This window comes from Bos grunniens, chromosome 3 (genome assembly GCF_055505025.1).
Source record: "Bos grunniens cultivar Pamir isolate PY7600 chromosome 3, Bosgru_T2T1.0, whole genome shotgun sequence".
Taxonomy (NCBI): domain Eukaryota; kingdom Metazoa; phylum Chordata; class Mammalia; order Artiodactyla; family Bovidae; genus Bos; species Bos grunniens.
In genome coordinates this window covers 66,551,880-66,565,372 of record NC_141167.1, presented here as the reverse complement: position 1 = coordinate 66,565,372, position 13,493 = coordinate 66,551,880, and the positions used below count along the sequence as shown (strand labels likewise).

Sequence of the window (13,493 nt, the reverse complement as noted above, 5' to 3'; positions counted from 1 at the left end):
CCATCAGGCTCTCGAGCCCTCGCGGGACTTGAGCTCCGGAAAGCGAAGTGTTCGCGCGAGAAAGGTCAGTGGGGCGCTAGAAGAGTATTTCGGGGGTGATGGTTGCCGTTTTGGCTCAGAGCCACGGGGAGCGAGATGAGGCGGGAGGCCTGTTAGGGTGCGCTGCCGGGCCGCGCGACTGGCGAGGTTGGAGGAAGAGCAGGGGTTGGATTTCCTTCAGGATTCGGACTTGCCTTCCCGAACTGGGGCGGGAGCTCGGAGTTGGGCCTCTTGACTCCCGGCTTCGGTGGACTGCGGGCCTCGTTGCAAAGGTCAGCGCTGGAGTTAAGAGTTCGCTACGGAGAGGGAATGGCACCGAAGTGCTGTCCTTCTAAAGTGGGACCCCGGGACCCCGGGACCCCGGTCCTCGTCTGCCCTTTTTGCGCTTGATTTTGCAATGTGGATGTTTTGTAAACGGTGTAGGAAGCTGATACCAACTCCAGTTGATCCGTAACCGAGATTCTCAATAAAAAAGGAAACAGGCTGCTAACTTACAACATTTGACTCTAGTGGAACCCATGGTTTTTAGATAAAAGGAAAACGGTCCAATCTGGTGCTTTTGGAGCCCCGCGCCTACTACGGTCTTGCCGGCGCTCGTCTCCTCCACCTCTACGTGAGCCGGGCAGCAGGCTCCTTCCACACCTGGCTGCGCACCCACCGTTACTAAGTTTTAACTCACGTGGGCCTAAAACCGAACTCCTGCCAACTTAAACCAAGCACCATATTACTGCCCTCTGCAGAAGTTTATAATTACTAGAATTCCGTTTTCACAAAACAGCTTTTCAACAATTTCAGGCTCATGTCTCCTGTCTTATACCGGCTCTGTATGGCTGATTTTTCCATTCTTGGTTCAGGCTTTGAGGTTTATTATTCCCACTGTACTTTCCCGGCCAGTACCTTATTCACTCACCTCCTACTTTCCTTCTGTTGTATCAGTAAGCCTTAGAAACATTCTAGAAGTGAACTAACATGCAGAGCAAGAAGTGGAAATAAACTTTTGATCAGACTCTTAACCTGTTTTGTACATTAATTAGCACTAGCTCTTTTGGCAGGCATACATTAATCTTCCTTGAGCTTGCAGTTAACCTGAACTTTCTGGACTTGTGAAATTCACTGCATCTCTTCCTATCTCTCCTCCCCAGTATATAAAGTGGTTACAAATTCATCATTTGGATTTTAAGCCCAGAGCTTCAAACTTTTTACCATTCATTTGGATTGCTTTACTCACCTTTTGGAGAAGGCAGTGGCACCCCACTCCAGTACTCTTGCCTGGAAAATCCCATGGACGGAGGAGCCTGGTAGGCTGCAGTCCATGGGGTCGCTAGGAGTCGGACACGACTGAGAGACTTCGCTTTCACTTTTCACTTTCATGCACTGGAGAAGGAAATGGCAATCCACTCCAGTGTTCTTGCCTGGAGAATCCCAGGGACGGGGAGCCTGGTGGGCTGCCGTTTATGGGGTCGCACAGAGTTGGACACGACTGAAGTGACTTAGCATACTCACCTTTTGGCTCTGGATTCTGTAGCAATTCATCAGCCTTCTCAACTTCAGGTCACTTCCAGATGCACCACACATACCTTCAGTATCTTCATTTTAAGCAGTCTACACCAAAGATAATAAATAATTGAATTTTCTATTGATTATGCCTACATTACAGTGGAATTTATCTTATGTATAATATGCCATACTCACATTTACTAGATGACACTGATTCACAATTTCCTGATTTTCTTCACAGAGCATCGTTTTTAAGTATAAATGAGAAAAAAAGTGAAATGTTTAAAAGCCATATGGCGTTTAATTTTTTATTTTTATTTTAAATAAAAATAACCTTTTTATTTTTTCCAACTTTTCAGTGATATCTCAGGTGTTTTTATTAGTGAATATGTATAGGGAAGGTTAATTGCTTTAAAGTGTTGCTCAAAAAGTGTTTGTTTAAAGTACGAAAGAAATAATAAGTCTTAGAGATTCTGAATATGTGTCTATTAGCCTGCTTAGATTTCTTTGGAGCCAATTTTTCATTGATGCTCCCACGATTCCTTCTACAACGAAATTACCTAGTGAGAGTAATGAGTGAGAAGAAAATCGAGCCTGTATCTGGGCACTGAGGAATTTCGTCATTCGACGTGGGAGGAAAAGGAGATTGTAGTGTGTCAAAAGCCAAGGGAACAGGGTGTTTCTGGAAGGAGATAGGGCTTAACCAGCAGATATAAAGCTGCAGAGAACTCAAGAAAAGTAAGAATTTCACAATGTCCACTGAATTTAACAATATGAAGGTCAAAATTGACTTAGGCCAGAGCTGCCTCTGTGGAGTAATCAGTACAAAGGTTAGATTGCCCTGGGCTAAGAAGTACAGATTCGGGAAAAGGGACAGTCAATAAAATTACATCTTTTTAACTAGGAGAGATGAATATATAGAAGAGAATGGTAATAGTCAGTTGAGCAAGGGAGAGAAATAGCATCCAAGTCATGGAAGGAGAGACTGTTCTTTTGTAGCAGGATCACTTTATTATAATAGGAAGAAAAAAAGGGAATTTTTCAGTTTAGTTTTTTTAGATGTGGGCAAGTTGAAAAATTCCCATCTGATGGCTTCTGTTTTCTCTCTGATAGAAAACATGGTTATTTGCTTAGACTACAGAGGGTTATCTGTTAGAGGAATGTTGGAAAAATTAAAATAATCATTTTGTACTATGGGAGAGAAATATTGCCTGTTCTCTTAATGGCTTTTGGCTGAGGCCGAGAATTAAACTGACATAAGACAGATTAACAGGAGAAAAGCACACATTTAGTTTAAGTTCTGTGTGACACAGACGCTTTTGTGAGAAAATGAAGACCCAAAGAAGTGACAAAACCAAATGGTTTTAAGGCAGGTTGAACAAAGAGAGACCATTGTGGAAAAGTAACCAAAAAATATGGGGAGATTTAAAGGAAGATAAGAATTATTTTAACTAGGTCTGTTTGTACAGAATTCTCTCAGCTTTAACTCTCTAAGAATGTCTCTCTCCCCAGGCATTTCTTGATGTAAGAAAACTTTGACTTGAAAGAGACTTCCCTGGTGGCTCAAATGGTAAACCATCTGCCTACAGTGTGGGAGAGACTTCCCTGGTGGCTCAAATGGTAAACCATCTGCCTACAGTGTGGGAGACCCGGGTTCGATCCCTGGGTTGGCAAAATTCCCCGGAAAAGGAAATGGCAACCCACTCTTGCCTGGAAAATCCCATGGATGGCGGAGCCTGGTAGGCTAGAGTCCATGGAGTCCTAAAGAGTCAGACATGACTGAGCGACTTCACTTTTATTTCTTTTTTGACTTGAAAGAAACATAAGAAGTCGTTATTTACAAAGGAATCACTATTTCATAAAAGGACTTATTATAAATAGTTCACTTAAATCATTAATTTATAAGGTGATTTTATGTATTCATTCACTTGACACATTTATTTATAATATGCCTCCTGTGTACCAGAGAAGTGAACTAAACACACCAGGCCCCTACTCACGGCACTTACATTAAATTACCAAATGAGTGAGTTGTCAGCCAAAGTGCTTTGCAGAGTTAACCTAGGCTCATGTGATGTAGAATGGCTAAGAGGCTGTCATTTAAGCTGAGATTTTGTTGACAAGGTCAGGATTTTCTATTTTACTTTTTTAGAAACATCAAATATGTTATTTTTCACATCTAAAGCTTTCTGTAGCCTTCAAATTTTGGTAAATTAAGGAGATTCATAATTAGTTTCAGTAGTCGGTTTGAATCCATAAAGTATGTCTTTTTTTTTTTTTTAAGCTTGATTATTAGATATAAAGGAAATGCCCTCCACTGATAGAATATTGTTGGAGTAAAACCTTATGGGAAGTTTCTACTGCCCTGAATTCTTTCACTTGTACGTGGCAGTATGATAAGAGAAGTCCGTTTTGCTTTGATTTCCTTCTATTGACCCATAGTGATAATAATTTCCTTATAGGTAGAGAAATAATTCAGAATCAGGTAGAGAAGTAATTCAGAATGCATGCCTGCTAGTCATAGCTGGAATCTCTTAATGGGGCTTGCCAATTATATAATTGTTGAGGGAAGTACCATCTGAATAAATAAGGAAAGATTCATTCATATAATCTTTTTATTTCTCAAGGATCTACTATAGTCCTTTTCAAACAGCTTTCTAAATAACCTGCTTTTAACAATGTTAATTTACTGTTATGAATTGTGCTTTTACTAGTGACTTCTCCAGATAATTCTGAGTTTCAGTAGTTCTTAGATTGAAACGTTCTGGATTTTATGGCTACTAGAAATGGAACTTTTACTTCCTGTAGTTTAATGCCCTAGAGTAAAGTAGGGTAAAAAATAATTTAAATTATTTTTTAAATTCATCATATCCTTACAGATCTAGTTTAAAATGACACATGTATAAATTTGTATAAGGAAGAATTCTGTTGGAATAATTAGAACATTTCTCGTGATAAGAGATTATATCATAGAAAGAAAACTCAGCTATAGAAAAAGTTAATTTCTGTTTTATACAAGGTTGTGGTCTGTCAGGTAGCTGTGTTTAATAGTGGTATAAGTATACGTTTACTCCCTTTAAATTTTTGTCTTTTATTCCGTAGCATGTTTTTGGCCTGGGAGAGACTCTGCACCCTTAGCTGTAGACCTAAATTCCTGAAGACAGTTTGGGCTTCAAAAATCCTTGGACTCTCTACTTCTGCTGTAGGTATTGCTTAATCACTTATAGAAATAAAATTGCACATATTCTGCAGTGTTTGAAAAGGACAATTTTTCATGGCTATTTTGTAATTATTTTATTAAAATGAGTATTTGTGTTATATAAGCTGAAATGATCTCTTGTCATTAGCTAGAACTGACTTTCACTAGATAGCTGTTTCCCTGTCTGTGTCAGGCATCAGTTCAGTCACTCAGTCATGTCCGACTCTTTGCGACCCCATGGACTGCAGCACGCCAGGCTTCCCTGTCCATCACCAATTCCCGGAGTTTACCCAAACTCTTGAGTCAGTGATGCCATCCAACCATCTCATCCTCTGTTGTCCCCTTCTCCTCCCGCCTTCAATCTTTCCCAGCATCAGGGTCTTTTCCAATGAGTCAGCTCTTCACATCAGGTGGCCAAAGTATTAGAGTTTCAGCTTCAACATCAGTCCTTCCAATGAACACCCAGGACTGATCTCCTTTAGGATGGACTGGGTGGATCTCCTTGCAGTCCAAGGGACTCTCGAGAGTCTTCCCCAACACCACAGTTCAAAAGCTTCAATTCTTCACCACTCAGCTTTCTTTATAATCCAACTCTCACATCCATACATGACCACTGAAAAAACCATAGCCTTGTCAGGCATAGTGCAGAGCATTTTATTCATTATCTCTATTTTTTTTTTCAATTGAAATATAGTTGATTTACAATATTGTGTTAGTTTCAGGTATACAGCATAGTGATTCAGTTTTTTTTTTTAAACAGGTTTTATTCCATTATAGATTATAATGGGATATTGGGTATAATTCCCTGTGCTATACAGCAAATCCTTTTTGCTTATCTATTTTCTGTATAGTGGTTTCTGTCTGTTAATCACACACTCCTCATTTCACCCCACCCACTTTGATAACCACAAGTTTGTTTTTAGATTAATTAGTTTTTAGATTCCACATATAAGTGCTATCATATAGTATTTGTTTTTCTCTGTCTGATTTACTTTACTAAGCATAATATTCTTTAGGTCCATCCACATTGCTGCAAATGTTGGTATTTCATTATTTTTTATAGAGAGTTATATTCCTTTGTATATGTACCACATCTTCTTAAGCCAGTCATCTGTTGATGGTGCTTGGTTGCCATCCATGGCTTGGCTGTTATAAAGAGTGATACTATGAACGTTGAGGAGCATGCATCCTTTTGAATTAGAGGTGTTTCCGCCCACCCCACCCCCCGCCCCGCCCCCCAGGTATACACCCAGGAGTGGAATTGCTGGATCATACAGTAGTTTTATTTTTAATTTTTTAAGGAACCTCCATACTGTTTTCCTTACTGGCTATAGCTATTTACATTTCTACCAAAGGGTACAAAGCTTCCTTTTTCTACACATTTATTATTTATAGACTTTTTTGATAATAGCCCTTCTGATCACTATTAGTTGATAGCTCATTGTGCTTTTGTTTTACATTTTTCTGTTAGCTAGTGATGTTGAGCATCTTTTTATGTGCCTAGTAGCCATCTCTCTATATATCTTCTTTGGAAAAATATCTATTCAGGTCTTCTGCCCATTTTTTGATTGGGTTTTTGTTTTTTTGATATTGAGTTGTGTGAGCTGGTTGTATATTTTGGGTGTTAACTCCTTGTTGGTTTCATCATTTGCAAGTATTTTTTCCCATTCTGTAGGTTGTCTTTTCATTTCATTAATGGTTTCCGTTGCTGTGCAAAAACTTAATATTGATTAGGTCCCATTTGTTAATTTTTTCCTTTATTTCTTTTGCCTTGGGAGACTAAGGAAATATTGCTCTGACTTATGTCAAAGACTGTTTTACGTATGTTCTCTTCTGAGTATTTTATTGTATCGTGTCTTAGATTTAGGTCTTTAAGCCATTTTGAGTTTGTTTTGTATGTGGTTTGAGAGAATGTTCTAATCTAATTATTTTACATGTGGCTGTCCAGTTTTCCCAGCACCACTTATTGAAGAGATTGTCTTTTCTCCATGTATGATCTTATCTCCTTTATGTAGATTAGCTGACCAAAGCTGAGTGGGTTATTTCTGGACTCTCTAGTTTCTTCCTTTAACCTGTGTATCTGTTTTTGTATCAATACCACACTGTTTTGCTTACTGTCACTTTCTAGTATAGTCTGAAGTTAGCAGGGTTATACCTTCAGCTTTTTTCTTTTTTCTCTGGATTGTGTTGTCAATTCTGGATCTTTTGTGGTCTCATGTAAATTTAAGATTATTTGTTACAGTTCTATGAAAAATGTCACGTATATTTTTGATAGAAATTCTATGGATTGCTTTGGGTACTATGGCCACTTTAAGAATATTAAGTATTCCATTCCGAGAGCTCAAGATATCTTTTCATTTAATTAAATCATCTTCAATTCCAAGTCTCCACCTCCTTGGTAAGTTTCTTATTAGGTCTTTATGTTTTTGATGTGGTTTTTAATGGGAGTTTTTTTACTTTTGCTTTCTGATATTTCATTATTAGTGACTAAAAGAGCAACAGATTTCTGTGTATTAATCTCGTATGCTGCAACTTTGCTGAATTCATTTTTTAGTTCTAATAGGTTTTGTGTGGAGACTTTAGAGTTCTCTGTTACAGAGTATCATGTCATCTACAACTATTGACAAATTGACCTCTTCCCTTCCAATTTTTTATTTTATTTTTCTTGTCTGACTGCTGTGTCAATGACTTTCAATACTGTGTTAAATAAAAGCAATGATATTGGGCATCCTTGTCTTGTTCCTGAATTTAGCAGGAATGCTTTTGGCTTTTCAGTGTTGAATATTACATTGGTTTGTCACAAATGACCTGTATTATGTTGAGATATGTACCCTTTATACCCACTTTAAGAAGAGTGTTTATCATGAATTCATGTTGTGTTTTGTCAAATGCTTTTTCTGCAGCTATTGAGAATACATGTGGTTTCTGTGTTTCCTGTTGTGGAAATGATGTATCACATTGATTTGTATGTGTTGAATTATCTATGTAACACTGGAATAAATCCAACTTGATCATGGTGTGTGATCCTTTGTATGTATTATTGGATTCTGTTTGCTAGTATTGTGTTGAGGATTTTTGCCTCTGTATTCATCAAGGATCAGATCAGATCAGATCAAATCAGTTACTCAGTCGTGTCCGACTCTTTTCGACCCCATGAATTGCAGCACACCAGGCCTCCCTGCCCATCAATACTGGCCTGTAATAATTTTCTTGTTTTGTTAATGACTGTCTGGTTTTGGTATCAGAGTAATGGTGGCAATGTAGAGTGAACTTGGGAGTTTTCCCTCTTCCTTTCATTTTTTTTTTTTTTTTTTGGAGTGCTCTGAAAAGAATAAGTTCTTCTTTATTTGATTGGTAGAACTTCCCACTGAAGCCATCAGTTCCTAGACTTGTTTGAGGGGAGGTTTTTTCCTTTTTAATGTAATTTATTTGTGGCTGTGCTGGGTATTCATTGCTACATGCAGTTTTGCTCTCGTTGCAGTGAGCAGGGGCTACTTTCTAGTTGTGGTTCAACGGCTTCTCGTTGTGGTGGCTTCTCTTGTTTCAGAGCATAGACTCTAGAGCGCCCAGACTTCAGCAGTTGCAGTCCCTGAGCTCTGGAGCACAGGCTCAGTAGTTGTGGCACATGGACTTAGTTGTTCTGCAGCATGTGGGATCTTCCCAGAACGGAGATCGAATCCTTGTATCCTGCATTGACAGGTGGATTCTCTACCACTGAGCCACCAGGGAATGAAGGGAGTTTTGTTTATTACAGATTCTATTTCACTTCTAGTGATTGGTCTGGTTAAATTCTTTTTGACTCAGTCTTGGCAAGCCATGTGGGTCCAGAAATTTGTCCATTTTTTTCTAAGTTGTCCAATTTGTTGGCGTATAACCATTCATAGTATTCTCTTTTGATTTTTTTTTTAATCTCTGTGGTATTGAGATTTCCTGTCTTTGATTTTGTATTTTATTTGGGTCCTCTGGCTATTGATAGACGTGAGTTTGAACAAGCTCCGGTAATTGGTGATGGACAGGGAAGCCTGGCGTGCTATAGTCCATGGGGTTGCAAAGAGTCGGACACAACTGAGCAACTGAATTGAACTACCTGTTGATAATCTTATAGGTGTTCCCTTGTACATGATTCTTTCTTTTTCCCTTGCTGCCTTTTGATTCTCTCTTTTGCTTTTGCCATTTAATTATCTGTCTTACTGTGTGTCTGTATAGGTTCATCTTTTTGGGGATTTTCTGTGCTTCCTGTACCTGGATATCTGTTTCCTTCTTTAGGGTTGGAAATTTTTCTGCCATACTTCCTTAAAATACATTTTGATCCCCTTCTGTTTTTCTTCACCTTCTAGAACTCCTGTTATACAAAGGTTGGCACACTTTATATTTTATTAATCTTGTATGTTGCTTTCTTTTTTTTCTTTTTTCTTTTTCTGTTTGTTGTTTGGGTGATTTATTCTATCTTCCAGATCATTTCTTCTTGTCATTTAAGACAGCTATTCATTGCTTCTAGAGTGCTTTTTATCTCAGAAATTCACTTATCTATTTTTGATTGGGTCTTCTTTATAGGTTCTATTGTTCTTTGTTGAAATATCTGTGTTTCGACCAATTCTCTTTCTTAATTCAGTTAGCATTCTTATACTAACTCTTTGAATTCGGTGTCTGGTAGACCGACTATCAGGCTTCCCAGGTGGCCCAGTGATAAAGACTCTGCCAATGCCAGAGATAGAAGAGACACAGGTTTGATTCCCATGTGGCGAAGATCTCAGGAGTAGGAACTGGCAACTGACTCACACTGGTGAGCTACAGTCCATGGGATTGCAGAGAGTCGGACGTGACTAAGTGACTGAGAACACACACACAATTGTCTTTTTCATTATTTATTCTGTTAAGGAATTCTCTTCCTCTTTTAATTGGGAGAATTTCCTCTACCTTTTCATTTTACTTAACTTTCTCTGTCTCTGTGAACTGAAACGGTTATCTGTTGTGGTCCTGTAGGGGTATTTTCATGTTGGAGCAACCCTGTGTAGACTGTCTTTTGGTGCAGGGGCTGGTTTTGATATGGATATCAGGTCTCTCCTCCTGGTGTGCTGGCCTCTATCTCTTTGTTAGGGATTGTGGTTGAAGTTGGATCTAAAGCCTGTGCAATGTGTGACACAGGACTTCCTGTTGCTCTGCAGCTTTGCCACCCTGTCAGGGGCAGGGTCTGCTCCCTAGTTGTTAGAGTAGAAGCCCTGAGGTTTGGGCTCAGTCAGACTCCATTCCCCTGAGTATGTGCCCTGCCCTACAGGAGGGGATTGCTGGAGAAGGTGAGGCCTTCTGTGTACTCAGAGAAGTCTGGCGGGCCTCCTGAATAGGTATCCAGTGTCCATTCCCCCTTGTGATCATCACTGATCTAGTGCAAGGCTCTGGCATGGAGTGGGCAAGCCAGGCACTCACTTGACTGGAACTGGGGTCAAGGCGTTGTGGCTGTAGGAAATGAAGTGACAATGCTGCCACCAGAGACCTGGGCTGCCTCTGTGGCAGTCTTCTCTTGGGACATGTCTGCCCCACATCCAGTGCTGAGTTCTGGTATGGTGGGTAGTGCTGGTATACTCACGTGGCTAGGAAGGGGACCCCATCATGCTGGTCACATAGATTCCCAGGTGCTGCAGAAGTAAGCGCTAACAAGGGCCACCATTCTAGTTCAACCATGCCCCAGGCCCCTACACCATCTGTATTCCTAAGTAAAGTCTTCTCCCAGGACCTATCTGTCCCAGATCCAGTGCTAGGCTCTCATGTGGAGTGGGTGGGGCTGACGTCTTCTTCCTGCTTGGGTTAGGAAATGTCGGGAGCCAGCAGCCACCAGTGTGGAGGTCTCTCTGCCCTGCTTATTGACAGGTCACCACCATATACTCTTCATGGGTAGAGTCTAGGCTTCTCCAGCCCTTCTGTCTGTTTCAACAATTCTCCCTGTAGCCAGGGGGCTTGTCTCCTCCATGTAAGATCCTGAGACTGGGACACCCAGTCTGTGACTCAATATGCTTGCTCCGCTGGGTAAAAGTTCTCTCAGATCGTTCAGATCCCTCACTGTCGCAGAGCTCCCAACCCTAAGCTTTTTTTCCATCCTACCCCATTAGATGGAAATCTTTCTTACAGCTTTGGTTGTATAGGTATTCTTTTGTCAGTTTCCAGTTAGTCTTCCATGAGAATTGTCCCACATGTGGATGTATTTTTGATGTTGAGCTTCATGTCATCTTGATCCAGTCCCCTTATTATTTCACTTTTTATTTACAAAATTCTTCATGTTATGATTTGCTATAATCCTTTTTACATGTGGAGGGTTAAATAGGTTTAGTATCTTGCCCAAGGTCAAAATACCACATTTATCTCTTTCTAGCTCTGGCATGCATTGTAAACGTCTGGCTCCGTCTGCTCAAGAAAGAATGTAATCTAATGACTGTAAGTGCAGGCCTCATGACTTCCAATTGTAGGAAATACAGTGGATTGAGGACCAGATTATATGATGAATTGGAAAAGCAAACAAATCCAAGATGTGGGTCGTAACCACAGGTTTGATTCCTGACTTGGTTTCTTCAACAAGTCAGTAGCATGGGGAAAAAGTGGGGGTGGGTCGTATTTCAGAGGGACTGCTCTGAGATGAAAAGAACATTAAAAAGCACAACCACCAGAATGATGTATGGACCTTGTTTAGGGACTTGATCCAATCAACAGAAATGTAAAGAGATATTTTTAAAGACATTTAGAGACTGAGCCACTTCACTTTCACTTTTAACTTTCATGCATTGGAGAAGGAAATGGCAACCTACTCCAGTGTTCTTGCCTGGAGAATCCCAGGGACGGGGGAGCCTGGTGGGCTGCCGTCTATGGGATCGCACAGAGTCGGACATGACTGAAGTGACTTAGCAGCAGCAGCAGCAGAGAAATATGGTGGATTGGGTATTAAATGATATTAAGGAATTACTATTAGTGTGATGATGACATTGAAGTTATACAAGAGAATATCAATATTTTGTATAGATATGTGCCAAAGGAAAGGAAAAGGAGGAGAGATGAAGCAAATGAGGCAAATCTTGATATCATTATTGAATCTGGGTAACCTGTATAAGTGTTTTATATCATGTTGAGTCTTTTAAGTCTATGTCTTTACTTTTCATTTCCACTTTCAGTTTTTCTGTTACAGAAACATTTTGTTATTTCCCTATGCCATTTAGTAGCAAAATAATGTAATTTGTCTGCTTCTTTAAATTGAGAGCCATATCTTAGAAAACATTTAATATCTGTGAGATAATTCTGTTAGTGTCTGCTTACTTGGGCAGCATTTTGTCCAAAGGGAGAAAGAGGAAATGATTTAACAATATCCTGGCAGCTCTTTTTTTTTTTAATTTTTTTAAAAATTTAATAAACTGTATGTTTTAGAGCATTATAGTGAAGTAGGTGAAAGTTGCTCAGTCATGTCTGACTCTTTGCAACCCCATGGACTATATAGTCCATGCAATTCTCCAGGCCAGCATACTGGAGTGGGTAGCCATTTCCTTTTCCAGGGGATCTTCCCAACCCAGGGATCGAACCCAGGTCTCCCACATTGCAGGTGGATTCTTTACCAGCTGAGCCACCAGGGAAGCCTTTATAGCTTCAGATCAAAATTGAGCAGTACAGAGTTCCCATGTATCCCCTGGCCTGATACATGCATAGCCTCCCCTACTATCAACATCCCTCACCTGAGTGGTGTATTAGCTACAAACATTGAAACTACTTTAATACATTATGTTCACCCAAAGTCCATAATTTACATTAGGGTTCACTCTTGGTGTTGTGCGTTCTGTGTGTTTTGACAAATGTATAATTACACGAATCCATTTTTACAGTATGACACAGAACAGTTTCACTGCCCTAAAAATCCTCTGTCTTCTACCTATTCATCCCTCCTTCCCTCTTAAGTTCTCTAAACCACTAATCCTTTTGCTGTCTGATTTTGCCTTTTCCGGAATGTATACATTTGTGATCATAACACATGTGGCTTTTTCAAATTGGCTTCTTTCACTTAGTAATATGCATTTTCCTCAGTTTCTTTTCTTTGCATGATGGCTCATTTCTTTTTTGCATGGAAGGGTATTCCATTATTTGGATGTACCACAACTGATCCATTCATCTATCCTGGTTGCTTCCAAGTTTTAGAAATTATGAATAAAGATGCTATAAACATCAGTGTTTAGGATTTTATATGGACTTAATTTTTCAACTCCTTTAGGTAAATACCAAGGAGAGTGATTGCTAGATTGTATGGTAAGAGTATTTTTAGTTTTCTAAGAAACTACCCTGTCAGCTTTCTAAAATCAGCTTTATAATGGCACAGTAAACCATAGTGTATACAACTCAATAATTATTTTTAAATGTATATACCATAAAGCCACTGCCACAATCAGCATATAGAATATTTCCATCACCCCTGAAAGATGCTTCATGTTCCTTCACAGTTCGTTTGTCACTCTGCTAATATGCTGTTTGTCACCATAGATTATTTTGCTTTTTAAAAATTGTTATTTTATCTAAGTGGATCATGTGCTATATACTCATTTGTGTATGGGTTCTTTCACATGCATAATGATTTTAAAGTGACCCGTGTTGTTGTTTTTTGAGCTCATTCCTTTTTATTGGTGAAAAGAATCCTATTGTATGGATGGATTGTTTGTTTAACCATTCATTCACCTGTTGATAGACTTATGTATTATTTCCAGGTTTTAGCTATTTTGAGTAAAGTTATTATGAACAC

The 13,493-nt window shown here is 39.5% G+C and overlaps 1 protein-coding gene and 1 long non-coding RNA gene across 33 annotated transcripts in view; one reads left to right on the top strand and one right to left on the bottom strand.

The window, feature by feature from the left end:
- Positions 1-3,012, bottom strand: part of LOC147375749 (uncharacterized) — a 56,643-nt gene extending 53,631 nt beyond the window's left edge. Inside the window, exon 1 of the long non-coding RNA XR_015160452.1 lies at positions 1,268-3,012. This is a non-coding gene — a long non-coding RNA (uncharacterized LOC147375749). The remainder of the gene's footprint in view (positions 1-1,267) is intronic.
- The window catches only part of KYAT3 (kynurenine aminotransferase 3), a 60,140-nt gene continuing 46,677 nt past the window's right edge, over positions 31-13,493 (top strand). For 11 of the 32 annotated variants that reach the window (XR_015160435.1, XR_015160434.1, XR_015160439.1 and 8 more), the window contains exons 1-2: positions 31-64; positions 4,639-4,738. Coding sequence is in view for 10 of the 32 variants with exons in the window: in XM_086391039.1 (XP_086247165.1) it covers positions 4,640-4,738 (99 nt within the window). In the remaining 22 variants the exon portion in view is untranslated. Of the gene's footprint in view, positions 312-3,048; positions 3,276-4,638; positions 4,739-11,099; positions 11,162-13,493 lie in introns of those variants that run through there. The other 21 variants (XR_015160436.1, XM_086391055.1, XM_086391040.1 and 18 more) reach the window with 8 other exon arrangements.